This window comes from Centruroides sculpturatus, unplaced genomic scaffold, assembly GCF_000671375.1.
Source record: "Centruroides sculpturatus isolate CEXI.00-Female unplaced genomic scaffold, Cexi_2.0 scaffold423, whole genome shotgun sequence".
Lineage (NCBI taxonomy): Eukaryota > Metazoa > Arthropoda > Arachnida > Scorpiones > Buthidae > Centruroides > Centruroides sculpturatus.
In genome coordinates this window covers 24217-45084 of record NW_019384765.1, presented here as the reverse complement: position 1 = coordinate 45084, position 20868 = coordinate 24217, and the positions used below count along the sequence as shown (strand labels likewise).

At 29.4% G+C, this 20868-nt stretch overlaps 1 protein-coding gene across 1 annotated transcript in view; it reads left to right on the top strand.

The window, feature by feature from the left end:
- The window catches only part of LOC111628902 (muskelin-like), an 82656-nt gene that overhangs the window by 44530 nt on the left and 17258 nt on the right, over window positions 1–20868 (top strand). Inside the window, exons 12-18 of the mRNA XM_023372759.1 lie at window positions 1762–1813; window positions 10590–10695; window positions 11099–11270; window positions 12472–12592; window positions 12694–12770; window positions 19412–19489; window positions 19577–19741. Of these exons, the coding sequence (XP_023228527.1) occupies window positions 1762–1813; window positions 10590–10695; window positions 11099–11270; window positions 12472–12592; window positions 12694–12770; window positions 19412–19489; window positions 19577–19741 (771 nt within the window). The remainder of the gene's footprint in view (window positions 1–1761; window positions 1814–10589; window positions 10696–11098; window positions 11271–12471; window positions 12593–12693; window positions 12771–19411; window positions 19490–19576; window positions 19742–20868) is intronic.

The window sequence follows — 20868 nt, the reverse complement described above, 5'->3', positions numbered from 1 at the left end:
TGATACTAAATTAACTTCTGAAGTATAATTTTTTATTGTTTTTATATTTTTCAATATATTTATTTTGTTTGTACAAAGTAAAGAAATAATTTTTAACGATACAATAGTCACGATTATTATTTTAAAAAGTTTACGTTAGGCTTAACATCGACGAAAATTCAATGCAAAGCGACACGCAACGGAGAAAAATTTCAACATGGGATAGGTTAATATATTTTTTCATACATAATCGGTTATTCGAAACATCAATCTTCCAAACAACCCCAGTCCCCAATTGATTCGGATAATCGACGCTCTACTGTAATAACACAGGTTTTTATTGAGCCTGGTGGATGTATCATCTTATGAGTTTTTTTCTGATTATGTATTTCCATGCCGACGGTAAAATGGTTGCATCCTTATAGTTTAAACATTTATCCATCAAGCTAGATCTGTAGATCTCACACTTCTCTGTTGTGGACGCAAGTGTTGGCGAGTGTACCTTTGCAATGATTCTGGCCTCCTCCCATTTAACTATGGATCCATCTGTTTGCACTATTTTTGATAACGCTGTTGCATATCGGCTCTTTGCAACGTCATACTTATGCTCCTTCATCCTCACGCTAAGGTTTCTATTAGTGACTCCTATATATTCTTTATCTATTCCTAATTGGTCGTTCTTGTACGGTATTGCATATACTCTTGCTTGTTTTGTTTCATTAATTTTTTCTTTGTTGTTTCTGAGCAACGTATATAATGTGGGAGTTCTTTTGTATACTATATTGGTGTTTTTGTAGTTCGCGATTTCTTTCGTAACCGGGAATAGACGTTTATTATATGTGAATTTTGTGATGTTGCTGCTTCCCTCTGGTTTTTTCTTTTTGTTCTTTCTAGGATCATTGTATGTGGTAATTAGATGCTCTACAGATCTTGTTCCAAATCCCAACCCTTTCACCACTTTTTTAATTCTGTTCAGTTTCTCCATTGTGTCCATCACGTTATAGCAATACAGAAACGCTCTTCTGATTAGCGCCCTAAAGGCAGAAAGTTTATATACAGTTGGATCATTAGATGTCACTGGTATATATATCGGATCATGAGTAGGCTTGATATACACCTTTGTATACAGTGATCCATTCCTAAATTCAATGCTAATGTCTAAGAAATGTAGTTCTTTGCTACTAATCTGTTCCAGGTTCAGTTTTAAACCATGCTGGTTGGAATTCATTTGGCTCAAGAATTGTTGTATCTTTGTGTCGTTCTTCCATACAATTAGCACATCGTCAATGTATCTGTTGTATAGGATTATGTCTTCATTGTAGTTGATAAGTGCAGAGCGCTCCATTTTTCTCACCACTAACTCACAGAGCAGGCCAGACATTGGGCTGCCCATCGGGACCCCTCTTAACTGCTTAAAAATTTTACCTTCGAAACTGAAAAATGATTGAAAGCATACAAGATCTGCCATCATTTCGAGGTCCTTTTGTTGTTCGGATGCATTCGGGTGCAACTCACATAATAGGTTTATTAGTGCATCAAAACATGCAGTAAGATTTATCAATGGATACACATTACACAATATCTTATATATTTTTTAAATATAGAAAATTAAGACATTAGTCTTATAATTGTAAATTAATTAATTTTACAATAGACAACAATTATATAATTTAATAACAAGTATTGTACAAATTACTTAAATTTTTTAAAATTATTGAATTAATTTAAAAAACTAAAGACAATTCTTTAAATACTTAATTTATTTTATTGTTTTAATTTCAGAGTGATTTTCATGTTTATGATATAGATACTAATAAATGGACACAAATAACAGATGACACTGCAGCAATGGGTGGNAGTCATATCATTTACAGAAAAGTAATTGACAAATTATTAGTGTTATTGATATCATTGGACAATATTGGCAGAATACTTCATGCTCATTGAGAAAAAATATATCTAAACAAATAAATTGACTATATAATCCATTTATAGTGATGTTATATTGTTGAATTTGCAAGAAATTAAATAATTGACTATCAGCTTATTTTATTTATATGTTTATTTACTTTTGTATAAAAATTCCTTGGATGGATAAAAAAGGAATTCTTATATATTTACTGTACAGCAGTTAGTCATTACACTTTTGTGTGTATAATAATAGAATTACAATACATAATGTATTACACAGTTAAAGTTTTAACTATAGATTTGAAACTATTATCTATATTAGGACAAGTTGTTGTTAATAATATTTCATGAGTTATGGTAAAGAATAGTACTACTTGCATTAATCAACAATAATAATAATAATAATAATAATAATAATAAAATGTCACCATAAAGGTTATGATTGCATCTATCTCAAAAAATTTGTAAACCTAAACCTGTAGATTTCATTTCAAAATTGTTAAAAAGGATAAAATAAGTAAAAATTTTTCATTTCCTTAATAACTTAAGCAGATGAAATAGTGATAATTTTAATTGCTTAGAAGAGTAATTTCTAATATGAATCCAGTAAAATTCAGCAAATCAAAATATGAATATGTTTCAATCTATCTATTCATAAAAATCAAATGCAATCAACACAATGTCAGTATATTACTTAAAAAAAGGAAGAAATGCAAAGATAAAAATGTTTAAATTTATTAAGTATACTAAATCAGATGAGTCAAAGGAACTCGTCTTGTTCATTTTATACAAAATTAACAGTCCATTTATACCATCCATTCTTTGGATGATAGTGTCAATATGATCAATATTTCTAAATGCACAGATTCTGTAATTTATTAATTATTTTTTACAGCTGATGTGACATAAATTATTAGATGCTACATTTCTGCATTGAATGTTACTCAACTGCATCACTCTACATCTAGGTCCTGTATTTATCGTAGTGAGTATGGAGGCCAAGAAAATGGTCAGCAAACAGAACCCTGTCCACGATTTGCTCATCAGTTAGTTTATGATCATGTTAAAAAGGTTAGTAAACATTTGCTTTATTTTGGACTTAATATCTTCAAAAATTTAAAACAAACATTAATCTTTTAAAGTGAATTTTTTAACTGTTTATAGATATTAAAATGAATAAAAATTACTAAAAGTGAAAATTCCTTTTGTAGTAGAAAAAGTTATTTTATTTATTTATTCATTATTTTATAGTAAAAAATTTAATTAAAAATTATTTCTAATATCAATTAGATATAATGAAATTTAAATAATGAGACATAAATATCTATTATGTAATGTCAAATTTTCATTGGGCTTCAATTTGAAAAAAATTGTAGACCTATAAATTCCCACAGTTGTCTGTCTGTCTTTCCTTAATCTCGAGAACAGAGTTAGATGAAATCTGAGACAAGATATGGAAACCTTAGGGGCAGGAGGCCCTGATTAACTATATATGAACTTTCAATGCAAACCATAAGTCACATTATTTCAGTTCAAAATTCTTCCCTGAAAGCAGTTAACCACTCAACAGTGAGGGACGGATATATCTGTCCAGGGTGATCGTGTGGCAATGGTGAGGGATGGATATATCTGTTAAATTCTTTTGGGGGTATCGTCAAAAACTACTGTGAAAAAAATTCACATAAAAAATGAATTATGTAACAATAAAAAAAGACTTTTCTTTACTAGACATAATTTTACAAAATATTTTTCCAAAAGAGTAATGAGAAAAAAACATATGGAAAAATACTTTAAAAAGTTTCCACATGCTTATTCCCCATTACTTTGGGGTAGCATCATACCAGACTATGGCCACGTTTCTTTATGCAGCACTCACATTTCTTTACAGCAAACACTCTGAAATCCATTTCTAAATGCAGTGCTGCAATGTAGCGAACCATTTCTAAATGTTTGCTGCAGCAAAGATAAAGCAGCTTTTACATCTGCTATACATATAAAGCAAAATGGATGCTTGTGTGTATAATATGATATTATGCTGTAAAAATAAAAAAGTCGAAGTGACTGTTTATAAAAATATTATGGAAAGATTAAGAAGGATTAAATTTTATAAAATGACTCTGAAAGTTATCTAAAGAATAAGAAAATACTATATTTTAANACTTCTGATTTAAAAATATCTTAATTTTAGTATTGTTTTTAATTATTTAAATTAAATGTTTTAAAAAATATGTAATTATGTATAAAACTAAGTTTGACATATAGTAATAATAATCAAATGATCCACTGAATTTTTAATCAGGCTGTGATATGGCTAATTAATTTTAAAGATATTACATAATTTGGACTAGTTTAATAGAAATGGTGGATAACTGCCTATCTTTAGTCCAAATTATGTAATATCTTTATAATTAATTAATTATATCACAGTGTGATTAAAACTGCAGCAGATGATTTGATTATTAAAATAAACATGATTAATATAAAATTTTAAAAAATTTATAATATAGTCTACATGTATTGACTTTCAGAATATTCTTTAAAGTATTTTAAATGCTTTGGTTATTATTGTTATATTTATTATTTTTTGTTTACTTAGGCAGTTTACAACTAATTTAATCATTTATATCTATTATAGAATTTTTCATATTAAACTCTCTATTAACAGTTATTGTGCTCTGACATTTTAAGCATAAATTCAGTAATTTAATCGTTTCATTAATTATCATAAATATTTATTATCATTATGGCACTTGAAATTTGCAAATGTCATTTCTTAGTTCAATAAGTTCTTAAAATAATCATTGACAAGTTAAGATGGATGCTGATAGTATACTTATCATTTGTTTTCCTTTGGTTTCTTTAAAACAATAGTTTAAGTTACTGACACATTAATAATTTTTTTTATATCAGTAAAAAAATACATTAATATCTGAATTTTAAATTATTGTCTTAATTTCACCAAATACATCTGCACTAAAATGAGAAATGAGTTTTAGCATTTAGTTTTAGATATTTCAGATAATAATATCTCAGAAAAATCTGTTTCTTTTAAATTTTGATTTAATCATTAAATGCTGCTGAAACTAATATATCATGTTTTCTCAGCATTCGTAGTTTATTTAAAGTTTATTTTCATGATAAAAATTGTTTAAATTGTAAAAACAGTTTTAATTGCTAAGTTTATATCAAACAATATTACAAAATAATTGTTGATGAAGAGATTAATATGAGAAAATGGATCTGATAGAAAAATATTAAAATAAGTCCAGATAACATAGATATTAAAAAAAATTAGTAATTATCAAATTTCTACTAAATTACTAAAATTTAATCATTCGTAAAAACTCCTGATAAATAAATGCTCTTCATAATTAGGAAAATTTGAGAAAATTTGTATATTCTTGTAGTAGCATATGATATTTAATAATATAAGAGATAATCAGAAAGTTTCCATTCAAAGGCTGTAGATGAGGTAAGTTCATTCCATAAAGAAGAAAGCATTAATGAAATTGTACCATTGACAAACCAAGTTAACAATTCCCTTCTAGTAGAAGTTGGTTGACTGCTGCATAAGAAAGTTTAATATATCCCTCTTCATGTTGTTTGACTGGAACTATCATCCTTTCAGAGACTTTCTCAGAGAACTGAAGACATGAAAAACACACACGCAGAGAGAGATGAGACCGTATTCTGGTCATCATCTGTCATCTTCATGAGACATTGTCTATATCACAAGCCAGTCGCTGATTGGCTAATAATTTGTCTTGAGAGATCATTGCATCTCTCCAAATGCAATTTTGGACAAGTTTTTCTCTTAAAGATTCTGTCTCCCAGAGACCAGCGGATAGTTGTCTTTCATCCAGTCTTTTGTCTGTTGCCTTGATTTCGTTATATCCAGTATGAGTGACTGAATGCTACATGCAATGCACTGTACAATCATATTAGAGAATGTTCTATATCTCAGAAAAGAATATTTCCAGAGAGAAAATGCTTCTGATTTTTTTCCAGTGCCTACTCAGAAATGCCACTAATTCCATTCTTTTTAATTATCCTACATCAATCACTAAACTATTGAATATCATGTTAATCTTATCTGTCTCTAAGTATTTTTCAAAATATTACCATCTAATTTCTCCTTAACACACTTTTCTAACTTAGATTATTAAAATTTTTACTTATTAAGAGACAATTTGACATTACAATCTGTAAAAACAATATAAAACAAAAAAAAACATATCTTTGTCAAAATTACATGCTTTATTTGAACTCGTGTTTTCCTTACCATGTGATCTATAATTACATACTCTATATTTTTGAAAATTTTACAATTTTATTGGTTAAAATTTTATACCATGTTGTATGTGCATATAACCTGAACATGTATAATCAACCTAATTGAATCCTGATGTGAACAACAAAGACTAGATCATTACAAACAAGAAGAATTGCCTCTGTCTCTGAGAGATGAATTTCATCTCTTGTTTTTGATCATTTGTCTCTGAAAGAAGAGATGAAAGATAAGTGATCAGAATATGGCCCCTGGACTTTACAGTGGATACTCCAGGGGTCTCCCATTTAAGGGTGCCCAATTTTTGTTTGATGACATTGTCAACATGAGGTTGTATATTGTTGTGGCCTTCACAAGCTTTACACATCATTTGACAATAGTAGTTTTGGGCATGCATGCATCTCCATAAATCTTTACCGTTCTGCAGTCTTCCACCCCAAAAACAACAACACATTGATCTGATTTGGAAGTATTTGGTAGTAATGATACTATCAACATATGTACACATAATCCATAAACAATTCTGAGTGCAACAAATACCTTATTGCATAGCTAGATCATTGGTTTTGCATTGGCTCAGTCTGGACACAGTACATGTCATACATGCAACTGCAGCATTGTTGAACAATAAGTTTTTGATCATCCTCTTATAGATTGTTTCAAATTAAATTTGAATTTAGATAAAATATAAATAGTATTTAATTTGAATTTTCAGTAATTCAGGAAACTGATATAATCATTTGGTTTGTTAAAAAATTTATTTTCATTTATCACTTTTATGTAAGTATTTCTTTGTAGATTTTCAGATGAGTTAAATCTTGAAAGAGTATTTTATGTTATATGTTAAAAGTCTTTAAATTCTTAGAAATATTGCAAAAACAGGAATATCCAATAAATATTTTTGATTTATATCAGATTTCAGATTATTCAGCTGTCATTATTTATAGTTATGTTATAGATACAAGGGGGTATCAGAAAGTTTCCAGACTAGGCCTATAAGAATTTACAGGATAATATTATTAGAATTTAATTGCCATCCTCTTCAAAATAGTTTCCTTGGGAGCATATACAGTGATCCTAGCACTTCCATGACACAAAGACATCATGGAAAGTCTTCTTCCTGCAAGGTTTCCAATACTGTCTATGATTCTGCTTGGATCAATGGTCTTGAAGCAATGCCTTTTTAACCTCAGTTTCAATTTTGGGAACATGACAAAGTCATGGGGCTAAATCAGGTGAGTATGGAAGGCATGGAACAACTATCATCCTGTTTCCTGCCAAATACTACATCATCTTTAGAGAGATGTGAGAGAACACATTGTAATGATGCAACAGCCAATTGTGGTTGTGCCGCAGTTCCAGTCATTTTTGTCTCACATTTTTTCTTAAGCAGCTCAAAACATTGAAGTAAAAGTCAGAATTGACTGTCATGCTGGGAGGAACAAAGTCTTGGTGAATGATGCCCCTAATGTTGGAAAAAAACCATAAGCATGCAGTTTATTGCACTTCTGACTGCATCTTTTTTTGGTGATAGTGGACTCTTCCATTGTGATCACTTGTTTTGTTTTGGGATTGTAGCCATAAACCCAAATTTCATTGGTCATAATGATCCTCAATAAGAGAGTTAAGGTATCATTGTCCATTTTGAGAAGCTCACTGCACATGTCAAGACACCACTGCTTTTGTTCACCTGTCAGGAGCCAGGGCACAAATTTTGCAGCAATGCAATACATGTTCAGATTGTCTGTGAAAATCTCCTGGCAAGTTCCATAACCAATTTCAACTATTCCACAGAGCTGATGGATTGTTTGGTTGTGGTCCTCATGGATCAGTTGGCAAATTTTTTTGACGTTTTCTTCTGTTTTGCTGGTGATTGGCTGCCTTGTATGCTTGTCATCTTGAATTAACACTTGATCAGCCTTGAACCGTGTGCCACTCAAAAACCTATGTTTAACCTAGTGTGAGCATGAGGGTTTTGAGGGTGTAAATTTTTGTGTTTAACATTTTTAACATTAGAGGATGAAATAAAATTATTGCAAGTTCCCACAGAAATAGATCGGATGTCGACTCTTAAACATCGACAAGTTAGGAAGGAAGAAAGGCAAGTCATCGCGTGTCTGCTAATTAGTCATTGTGCGCGTGCTAATTAGTCATCATAGCGAGTGAATGACCAGTTGGCTCAGTGCCAATGATGATCGTATAAAAGCAATCGTCACAGGAAGTTCAGGGCGATTGTCCCTCAACTCAATCGTCCCAGGAATGTCTGAGTACAAGTGTCTCTGTCCCGGTCCTGTCCAAGGAGAAATCGGTAGAAGACATAAGACTGTTCCAGCTTCCATAGTCCCAAATGATCGTCGCATACCATCATCCAACAGCATATTAAGGTATATCTGAGTGCAGTAAACTTTGTAAACTCTCTCACTCTAGAGGTTAGGCATGTGACATAGTTACTAGTTAGATCGCCGTCATAGATAGATTTGTGTTATCCGCATTTAAGCATTTAATCATTTAATTCTTTATGAATACTCATGTAAATTAGCTTTAGTTATATAATAAACTCCTTCTTTGTTGTTTAAAGCTGTCTCCTATCTATCCAAGGAAACCTGTCGACTTACTGATGCACTCCCCACTCGTTTTGCCCTCCTAGCCAGCCATCCAAATGACTCCGAGATCAGTCTTTACCAGCCCATGCAGATTAAGAGGTCAGGATGAGACCCCCTGCTTATCTCACACTAGCAAATATTTGCTGAAAGTCTATGAAAGCATTTTCAGGGCCTTGGTAACAGATTTCCTGGGCTTCACATGAAACTTGATGGCTGAATATTGCTCAAATCTGTCAGACATTGTATAGATCACAGAATGATCTTTGCACTATATACAAAACTGCACATAATGACTGAATGCATGTTTACATTACAAAGCTGCTTGGTATAATGAATCAGCAGATATGGAAGCATTGACCTTGACAAGCATGTGCACTTCTGTTGAATGGTACTGTAATGCCAGCTATAGTGCTGGAACTTGCTGATACCACCTTGTACTGAATATGGATTTGAAAATTAAGCAAAAAAAATTATTGTAAAACTTTATATTAGAAAAAATCAAGTACTAAAATCCTTGATATTATCAAGAAAGTATTAAAAAAGAAATATATTTTACTCTGAAAAAGATTTTAGAAAAGAAAACTGATTTTTTATCAAAACATTATGGTAAAGATCAAGATTATTTTATAACATTTGTTTTCAGAAAACTTTTTTGTATAACAAAGATTGCATTATATAAAGTGTTTGTAACAAGTGAATTTGGTTCATTAAATTAATTAAAGATAAAGTTTTAAAAAATATATATAATCTATACTGTTTAGTTTAGTTGATTCCACATTGACTCTGTCATAATTTCCTTTTTTTTTATATATACACTCATGTCCAAAAAATAAGAATAAACATTAATTTGGCCTATATCATAGGAACTACTTACTGATCAGAATAGCATAAAACTTAACATATAATCAGAGCATTGTATTTTTTATGTAATACAACAATTGAAAAGCAGAACTTTAATCTAAATTATGTCAAATCAAAAACAACAAGAAAAAGTATTAAGCATTGTTGTTGAGTTTTTTCACAGAAAATGATTAATATGGCATATGATTTTGTCCTGTATGCACACACCCTGCACAGCAATTGCTCATACTGGTTATAGTGTTGTTTAATAGCTTTGTTGGAAGCAAAATGTGTTCTTGAACAAGAGAATCTTAAAGCTCCCAGAGTGTTCTTGGTGGTAGTTGATGAGATACAACTAAAGCATCCCATACATTCTATGGGATTTATGTACATGTTAGTCATTTCATATGACAAATTTTGTCAAGAAAGTCATTGGTGAGTGCAGACCTGTGTGTTTCATCCATGAAAATGAAATTACATTCATAGCATCTCAGAAAAGTCTTGCATGGGGTTTCAAAATCTTCTCTCTCTACCTTCTTGCAATAATAGCACTCCTCACAAAAGTATGAAACTTGATCATTTTTCACTCTATCTATGAATTGGATGGTTATTTTTTGGACATGAGTACACTTTGTGAAGTGATTTAGATATATATTTCATCAAATTAATATTTAAAAAGTTTTTAAATTTTTTTTACCATTTGGTAAAAAAAATTTAAAAACCATTTAAATTGTTTTCATTTTTTCTTGCACATTATGGGTTCAGCCAGATCCAAATGGCCAGGAGCAATGATGAGGATAGACAGCATTTCAGGTCAAATTATTCATGAAAATTTATGAGAATCCAACCTAGACTTAAATCCATATTTCTCAGAGTAGAAGACATATTTTTACTGTTTTAGCTATCTAGCTAAAATTGGCATTTTTTATTATTATAACTTTTTAGANATAAATGGACACAAATAACAGATGACACTGCAGCAATGGGTGGACCAAAACTAATATTTGATCATCAAATGTGTATGGACATTGGTAAAAATACTATTTATGTTTTTGGTGGAAGAATTTTAAATAGGTAAAAATTACTTAATTTTATTGTTTTATCTATTTAATTGTATTAAAATAATATAATTCCATAAAATACAAAACTTTTAATTAACACAGTTTTTATATTTTATAATGCTATTCTATAACTAAGCTATACTAAATTTTAATTAAAATTTTTTAAAAATTTTAAATGCTTTCTTACATGTGTCAATTAAATTTGCTAATTGATGTTTAAACTACAGATTTATTGATTTTGATTAACTTTATGGATGATGTAAGCAATCATTGTTAATTGGCATTTATAATCAATAAAATTCAGTTGTTGCTATATTGTTTGTATTAACATGATTATTGTAATTTTATGGAATTCAAGATAACTATAAATTTTACAAAATAAAGTCAATATTAAAAAATGAAATATTCTATTTCAGTAATTTGGCAACAGTAGATGATAGGTTATGTACAGAGCCATCATTTAGTGGATTATATGCATATCATGTACCAACTAACACCTGGCATAAATTAAGAGATGATTCTTCGAATGTTAATTTAGGCCCTCAAGAAATAAAATCTCGCATTGGTCATTCAATGTTATTTCATGAAGTGAGTTATTTCAGAAATTTTTACATTTAGAATCTTTTATCAAATTATTAATATTTAGTTCTTTTTACCTTTATGTCCTTACTGATTTACTAATTTTTACATTTCTGTGTATATACTGTCTACTTGGACCTTGTTTATTAATAGGACTTATTAAACTGATATAGTTTTTGATTAGAAAAGAGAGGAGAACTTAATCAAAATAAAATATTTTTATTTTCAGGTAAAATTTTTGACTTTTGACTAAGATCTCCTCTCTTTGCTAATCAGAAACTATATCAGTATAATAAGTCCTATTAATAAACAAGGTCCAAGTAGACAGTATATACACAGAAATATTAGTATTTAATGCTAAAAATATTCAGGGTATAGTATTATTACCATATTTACTCACATATAAGAAAACCTCGCATATAGAACAAGGTCGTCTTAAAAATTGATGCGTAGAACTGAATATCAAAATGGTGTGACTTTAAAGATCAAAATAAAGAAAATTAGATTTATTAATACAATTCTAATTTTATTTCATGTAATCACAAGTAAAATATCAAATGAATGTAAATCCACACATTATCCCACAAAAATTACTGGCATCTTAAACTTTTAAGGAAAATCTTGTAAAATTGACAACATAATTTGTTAATGTAAAGCTGGACAATTAGGAACCTTTTTTTGCCAATTCTTAACAGTCAAATCAACTCTCCATCAATTAGACTTACGAGTTTCTCTGAATTCTGATTTCTGAGTAATCATCTGTTTTCACATGGGAATGGATTAAAACATATATTGTGCTCCCATGTGATATTGGAATTTCAGGGTATAGAATTCAGGGATGGAATTCCAGAAAAGGAGATGGAATTTCAGGGTATATGAATTCAATTCAAAAGCTTCGCTTTTCCTATTGCTATTCATCTTTACACCTGACAATATACAAGAACGATTCAAATGACATAGATAAAATACTTTTGTTTTAAAATACAAGAGGGTATGCATCCAGTAAAAAATGCAAATACACAGTTCACAAAAATTATTTGCAGAAATGCAAAGAAACTTTTGCTCATGTGTATAGGATGACCTAGGAATTTGAAGCTGTGATAAATGAATAAAAACCTTGTCTTATATGTGAATAAATATGGTATTTATGAATGTATAAATAACAACAACGTAAATTATAATTTGCTAGAAATTTAAAAAAATTTTTCAGAAATCAAGATTGCTGTATATATTTGCCGGACAAAGGTCAAAAGAATATTTAAGTGATTTTTTTACATATAATGTTGATTCTGATGAAGTTGAAATTATATGTGATGGAACACAATCTGAAGGTAACATATTAATAAGTATAGAAATTATATTATTCTATTTTTTGAAATATGTAATACAATTATAATTTTAAATTTATTAATATCTAATTAATGCTTTGTAGTGCCTGCTGCAGGATTTACACAAAGAGCAACAATTGATCCTGATTTAAATGAAATTCATGTTCTTTCTGTAAGTAATGTAAAATGAAAAATAGTATTTTTCATCACTTAACGTGCACATAAAATTAATATAGAAACAGATTATACATTATCTAAAAGTCAGAGGAATTTTTAATCTTCATTTTCAATCTCCACTTCATAAGGCTATATATAGCAACAGGTTATTATAAAAGTTGCACTTAAAATGCACACATAGGAAGAAAACATACTTTTATAATCTCTTACTGGATATAGTCTTTTGAAGTTGAAATTTGTTTCTACATTAATTGTAGTATTATTCTCTCATTCTGTAACTTTTTAATATGTTTCTATGTATAGTATGTATCTTGAACTATGATGCTATAAACTTTAGTTCAAAATATGTACCATATAAGAGATCATACTTAGAGACATTATAGAATATGATGGATCATGGAGTCTCATTTGGGATTCATGTATAATAATATATTTGCTTTATAATACAGTTGTCTATAATTGGTAATCAAATGTCAAGTAACTGTTTTTATTTCTCTGAACATTGATAATTGTAATAACGGACAAATTGTTACAAGAATTGTTTATGTTAATAATTGGATGATTATGATTATTCATTACATTATGATGAAATATTGACTTTTCAATGAATATGTATTATCAATATGTCTATAGATTTTTGTGCATAATAAGGCTAAAAACAGATCATAGCCAAATAGATTGATTGATGCCCTAGAACTGAATATCAATCATCTATTTGCTTTTTATTTGAGCACAGATATATAACTAATTAGAAATTACTAAGATAAATTTTATATATATAATTAACTGATTCTTGAAGAGTATTGATATGTAGACAGTTTGGAATCTGATGTCATCTCTTACAGCATTTTGGAAAAAGACAGTTTTAAAAGTGATGGCTTCATAGTGCAAGTTGGCATTAGGGGTTGCAAATTTATCAACTTTTTTTTATTAACAATAATACAGTAAACTTTCAAAATGTTATTGGTTTACTGATAAATTACTGGTAATTTTTCAAGTTTGACTCCAAATGTGAAAATTTTAATAAAACATTGTGCTAATAATTCTTACATAAAAAAAGACCCAAATTAAACCATAAATGAAAAAATTGTATATATTAAAATCTACATTTTTTCCCCCCTCATTGTGTAGAAAATAGGCTCTTAAAATACAGCAGGTACTTAAAATATCAAATAAAGCAAAGATTAATTAAAGAATACCAAAGTAGGTTAAATGCTATTCTCAGCACACAGTTAAAGCAATAAACACATATGTTGTTCCAGTATTATTTTATTCCTTTGGAGTTATACATTGGACTCACACAGATCTTGAGCAACTCCAAAGGAAAACAAGAACAACACTTACTAAGCATAAACAAATCATTCTGAATCCGCCACAGAAAGATTAATTCTTCCACGTAAATATGGTGGACGTGGTCTGATCAACATGGTAAACCTTCACTACAAACAAATACAGTCACTGAGAGTTTTTCTACAAAAAACAAGAAACATTACAGTTACATAAAGCAGTAACTCTAGCAAACTCAAATAACACACCATTAAACTTACACTCACATCATACAGACATGACACAACACATAAAAAGCATAGACACCATTAAGCAATCGTGGGCTCGAAAGGCACTCCATGGCAGGCATCCTTATGACCTGGCCCTGGATTTTGTTGACAAAACTGTGTCAAACAGCTGGTTAGATCAGGGATGCCTCTTTAGGGAGATGGAAGGATTCATGATTGCCATACAAGATCAGGCCATAAATACTAAAAACTACAGAAAACACATACTCAAAGATACTCACAAATGACACATGCAGAAAATGTCACATCATGCCAGAATCCATATAACACATCACTTCTGGTTGCAAGCTCTTGGCACAAACAGATTACTTACATAGACACAATCAAGTAGCAAATATAATACACCAAGAGCTTGCAAAGAAACACAAATTGGTAGACATTCACNTAATTTACAGTTATTCAAATTCAGTTATTTAATTATTCAAATGTAATTTTCAGTTATTCAAATTTATGCTAAATGGATAATTCTTCTTTAGTATAAATTTATAATGCTACTGCTTATTATTTTATTAAGTGTGTTTCAAATCTGAAATGATGAAAACTTTTTATAATCTTAACTTTCTATTAATTAATTAATGTATATGTAATTCTTTGATTACATATACATTCTGTCAAATAAATACCAGGAATTGTCCATTTCGAAAGGCTATGTAAAAGATATGAAAACTACTTGCTGTAAGTTGGTACTAGTGTGTGTGTAATGTAGCGCCATCTGTCAACCAATTTATTTACAACTGTTGGTTTTGTCATCGAACGTGAAGTGTGCTTTGCAATTTTCAAAATGGACAAAAATATTGAACAAAGTTTGTCTAAAATTTTGTGTTGCCAACAAAATTTCTTTGGCTGAGAAATTGAAAATGTTGCAGAAGGTCTACAGTGAGTCAGCTTTATCCAAAACATGTGCATATGAGTTGTACAAAGCATTTAAAGATGGCTGAGAAGTGGGGGAAGACTTGTCTTGTTCTGGTTGATCTTTATCATCTTCAACTGAGGAAAAAATCGGCAAAGTGAAGGAAATGGTGATGGAAAAATCATCATTCAAGCTTGAGAGAGATGGGTAAGAATCTAAACATGTCTCATGAATTTGTTTGCACTACTTTAGTGGGTGTTTTTGGGCATGAGATCTGTCACAGCACAACTTGTTCCGAAGGTGCTAAATTTTCTTCAAAAAAGATCTTTAGGAAAAGATTGCTGAAGACATGCTTGAATGAGCCAATTTAGCCCTCACATTCTTGAAACTCATCATAACAGGTGATGAGATGTTTATGAGTTTGACATGCAAATCAGTCAACAAGCTTTGGAATGGCACTACGAGAATGAGCCATGTCAAAATCAAAAAAAACCACATCAAAGTTGCACAAAAAATCAATGTCATGTTGACTGTTTTCTTTGCCTGTCATGGTGTTGTCCACTTGGAATTTCTTCCAGAGGGACAAACAGTCAACAAACAATATTACTGGGCATTATGAGGTGTTTGAGAATGTTTGATGGAAAAGACCAGATTTGTGGAAGAACAATTCTCGGATGTCTCATCACGATAATGTGCCATCTCAAACATCGGCCCTTGTATGTAAATTTTTAATCAAAAACACAATGAATGTCATCGACCAAGCACTGTATTCACCTGATGTGGCCCCATGTGACTTTTTCCTCTTCCCCAAATTCAAATTACCACTTTGTGGAAAATGTTTTGAGTTGATTGAAGAAATAAAACAAAATTTGCAGAGGGATCTTCAGGCTATACCAGAAAGCACTTATAAGAAATGTTTTGATGACTGAATTGTTTGTTGGCAGAAGTGTATTGCATCAAACAGGGCCAGCATATTTTGAAGGCAAAAAAATAAATTTGGGTAATTAAACCAATATTTTGTATTTTATTTAACAATTCCTGGTATTTATTTCACAGAATGTATTTTTATTAAATATGTTTTCATCTAATATCTGATTGTTAAGTAATTAAAATTCATAAGTTAATCAACTATGAATAGAGAGAGTGAATAATTTCCTCATTATCACAAATTATTAAATATAATAAACATGAAAAGAGGTGTTCTTATTATTTTTTCATTATATTTCTCTCTCATTAGATCTTAGAAATCATAATTTTCATATGTTCAAAACTGACATTTTATTTAATGATTTCAGATGGCAACAAAACCAATTTTTGGTAAATCGTGGTTTTAGAGAAACCAAAATGCTATTTTCAAAACTGGTTTTTAACAAACAATGAAATTTGTATCATTACTATGGTATTAAGTGCATTGTGTTTACTTGCCATTTTTGACTTTTTATTGGCAGTAAAATATGCTTAGATTTAAGATTCTTCCACATAACTGATGTACTGAAAAAAAATCTTAGTGTAACATTACATTTTTTACATGGCATCAATATATCATCCTTGACTTTTTAAGACAATGCCATGCATTACTCATGCTTAAATTTCAAAATTAAAATCAACGTAAAAATTAAAGTGAATTAATTTTAAAATGATAAAGTTTTTAAATACTATTTATTAAATAATTAGACCACAGTGTAACCAACATTGAAGAAATACAGACTTCCTTTTGGCAGAAACAATACATGATACAGGCATATCAGTACTCTTGACAAAAATTTATTGTATACTTTATTAATACTAGTAAAACACAATAATAAACACTAATTCTACTAAATTCAAAGTAGTTTTGAAACTGGTTTGGCATTTGATATTTTAAATTCTTTTTACCAAAACCTATTTTGATAAAACAATTTTAAATTTAACAGTTAACCAATTTAAAGAATTTCTGGATTTTGTCAGCACTATTCTATACTCAAATTTTATACCTTTGTTCTTAACTTATGTATTTATGCTTAAATTGTCAACTAGGACTTAATTTATTACTAGTACTTATTATACTGGATATAACTGGTTCTGCAAGTTAAAAATCAAATCAGAAAAAACAGATAATACATATCCAATCCTATTCATCATTTATTATTCACTTTTAATTAAACATTCAAGAATGTTGAGATTGGATGTGTATTATTTATTGTCTTAAATATTATTGGATTCGAGGATGTATTTATAAACCATGATGTTAGATTGTCGGTTGGAAACCTGTTGATAACGGGCCCAAAGGTCTGAAACACAAAGATATCATGTGTGTTCAGGTGATAAATAAAAGACTGTTTTTTCTGATTCGATTTNACGATATTAAATTAATGAATTTTATAATAGATTCTTAAACAGACTTGATACTTTTATGGAACTGAAATTATGACCCCGCAGATAACGACACTCGGTTATAACGTCAAAAAATTGCCGGTCCCATGGATGACGTTATAAGCAGGTTAAACTGTATATTAATTAGTTCATTTTTTGCGACAAAGGTCCTCACTTTTCTGAAATTCTTGTTTTTTTGCAATAAAGTCGTGAAGTTTCATTTGTCACTTTTTTTCTTCCCTTAATTAAATTAAGCAAATGTTGGTAGCAGAAGATTGCATCCAAAATGCCTCGTTTTGCTTTTGCACTCCTTTCAAAATCTGGATCATTTGCTACAATTTGATCAACGATTTTGGTTATCATTACCAAATTTTTACTAAGGAAATCCATAGAGAAATATTTTGGGTTCTTTGTTTTCAGAATCTCTATTTTCCAGTTCCACGTGAATTCCGTGTTCTGCCAGTTCTTGAAGGTCATTATTGGTCAGGCTCTCACCAGAAACCTGCTGTAACTCCTCAATATCCTGTTCGTCTACATCTTCTAGTCCTGCTGTATTGATTAGGTTGAGTTTGGTCAACCTAACAATACAGCGATAGGCTCTTCTCGTTGAGAATTCTTGGATACCTTCAGTTATAACTTCTTCCATATTTGTTCATGCATTTATCAGTTAATTCTTGCCAAGCGAAGTTGATATTTCCTATGGCATCCATGATGATATATTTTTTCCAAAATTTGACCAAACAAACATAGATTTAAAGAAAGTATACCTTTTTGCCACCTTCTGCTGATTGGTTTGTGTTCGCAAATAATCGTGTTATATATGAATCAATGAAATGCTGCGATAATTTAAATCAGCGTAAATTTGAGCTTTTTTAGGCTTCGAGCAGACCGTGTCATATTGAATCAGTGTTAAGTGAGGTCTTACTGTATATATCTTCTATCTCTTTACTTTATTCACATTTATGGAAAAATAAATGTTCAATTCTTTATATCTCTTTCTTTAATTATTGTAGTACTTTAACTAAAGCACTACTTTCGGCTGTAACTGGAATTAAAGGATAGATTATTGCATCCATGTTTCGTTCGAGTGGAAAGTGTTTCTAAACTATGAGGCAGCAATGTGTAGTGATAGCTGCTCATGACATCATTTACACTACACTCTTGCTGCATAAAGAAATGCAGCCTATCCCACTGCTGAAAGGTTAATAGATGACCAGCATGACTCTATTGCTAACAGGAAAAGTATGATGTATAGGGGCAAGACACTACTAATTTAAGATGGAGAGCATATATTTTAAATTAAATAAATTAAAAATTGTAGCCTGGCATTGTTACAATAAATAATTGCCTTCAAACAGGATGTTTTATTGATTATTGTTTTATCTATAGAAAAAAAAGTCAAATTTAGTGGAATGTATATGGGATGTGTGTATGTTCATTGGAAAGAAAATTTATGATTAATTATATTATGAAGTAATTTCAACTAATAGATTAGTTATTCCTGATTTTTACCAGGAATAACTAAAGCTCTTCATTGTATTTGGTTTGGATTGATCAAATTATATGCATTCATCAATGCATGGTGATCTTCATAGTATTCTGAAATTTGTTTGATAGTTTTGCCAGATGTTATCTCTAAATTAAAAAGCTAAATTCTAATAATGATGATTAAAAGAAAAATAATTAAATTATTCTCTAGTAATTATAAAAAATAATTACAACAATTGTTTCATTACTTAATTGAAATTTGTTTATTTAATATTAAAATCTTTTAACTTAATATCTTTAGATTGAATATAAAAAGTATTTTTCAAGAAAAAATTATTGTAATTATTGCATTTATATTTACTGTATTAATAAATGTTTTAGGTTCATTATTTATTTGGTGGAAATCCTGGTAGATCTTGCTTTCCAAAAATGAGACTAGATGACTTTTGGTCTTTACAGGTAAGCTATATCTTATGATTATTGATTTTCAATATTTTTTGTATTTTTTGATTTTAACTTTTTAACTTTTACTTTTTAAAAAATTAGTTATGCCGATCTACCAAAGAACAGCTTCTTAGGCAATGCCAACGTTTAATTCGTCAGCATCACTTTCAGGAAATCACTCAAAATGATCCAGTAGCAGCATTAACATATTTGCAAACGGAATTAGCAGCAACTGTTGATCATAATGATATTGAAGAAACAAGAGAGGTAATTAATTTAATATTTACAGTTATTCAAGAATATTCTTATTATGAATAGAATTTTTCATTTGAATATCAATCTATAAGAACATTTATTACATTGAAACAGTCATTCTCCATTTAATAATTACCTAATAAGTGAAATCTTTATAATAAGAAATAAAAAAAAATATCAAATAGTATATTTAAAATAAATTTTTTTATTACAATTAGTTAAAAGTTAAAATATATCCATATCTATAGCCAGTGATATATTGCTTAATGTTCTGTGGTACTGGTTTAGATAGCAAAAAATAAGAAACAATAATATTCATTACTTTATTCATTCTGAATTTATAAGGCAATTCCAAAATCTCAATTAGTTCAGAATAAAAGTTCCAGTTGAAAGAATTAGTTTATGTAAAATATTGATAGACCATTCAGCATTTAATTGATTCTAGGTTCCTCAGAACAGTAAATTAAAAATCAAATGATATAGCTATGTTGTCAATAGCATTCTTCAAACATTAGTCTTCCAACTTTTACAAAATATTGATTAATTGATTGGTCACTTTTTATGATAATATCAGTATTTTTAACACAGGCCAAATTCTGTAAATTTTATCAATTACTGCAAAGATCAAGAGAATTTAATTTCCTTTAGTATAGATCCTAGAGATAAAAACTATTTGCAGATAATCATCATTTGAACTTTGTTTTCTGCTTTGCTTATTTAAATATCTGTTGATACGATTAATTCAGATGGTAGCGATAATATATTTGTTGGAGTATGATCATTATGTAGAGCTGCTGAAAAAGAAAATGCTGTAAAGTTGGAGAAAACTGCATATTTTGGAAAGAAAAACACTGCCATTGCAAAATCATAATTGATACATATATTTATTAGATACAACATTGCACAACCACTAAAATATACAATATTAATTATTTTTTGCTCCTGCATATCAAACAGGACACTATCACCATGTTCTACCTATTATTTATATATATATATATACTTTTGTATTACTAAATGTGTATGTGTATATATATATATATATATATATACATACATACTAAAAATTGTCTTCAGGCTAAATTGCTTTATATATATTTGAATAAACTTATTTTTCTTTTAGTTTGTTCCATTGTATC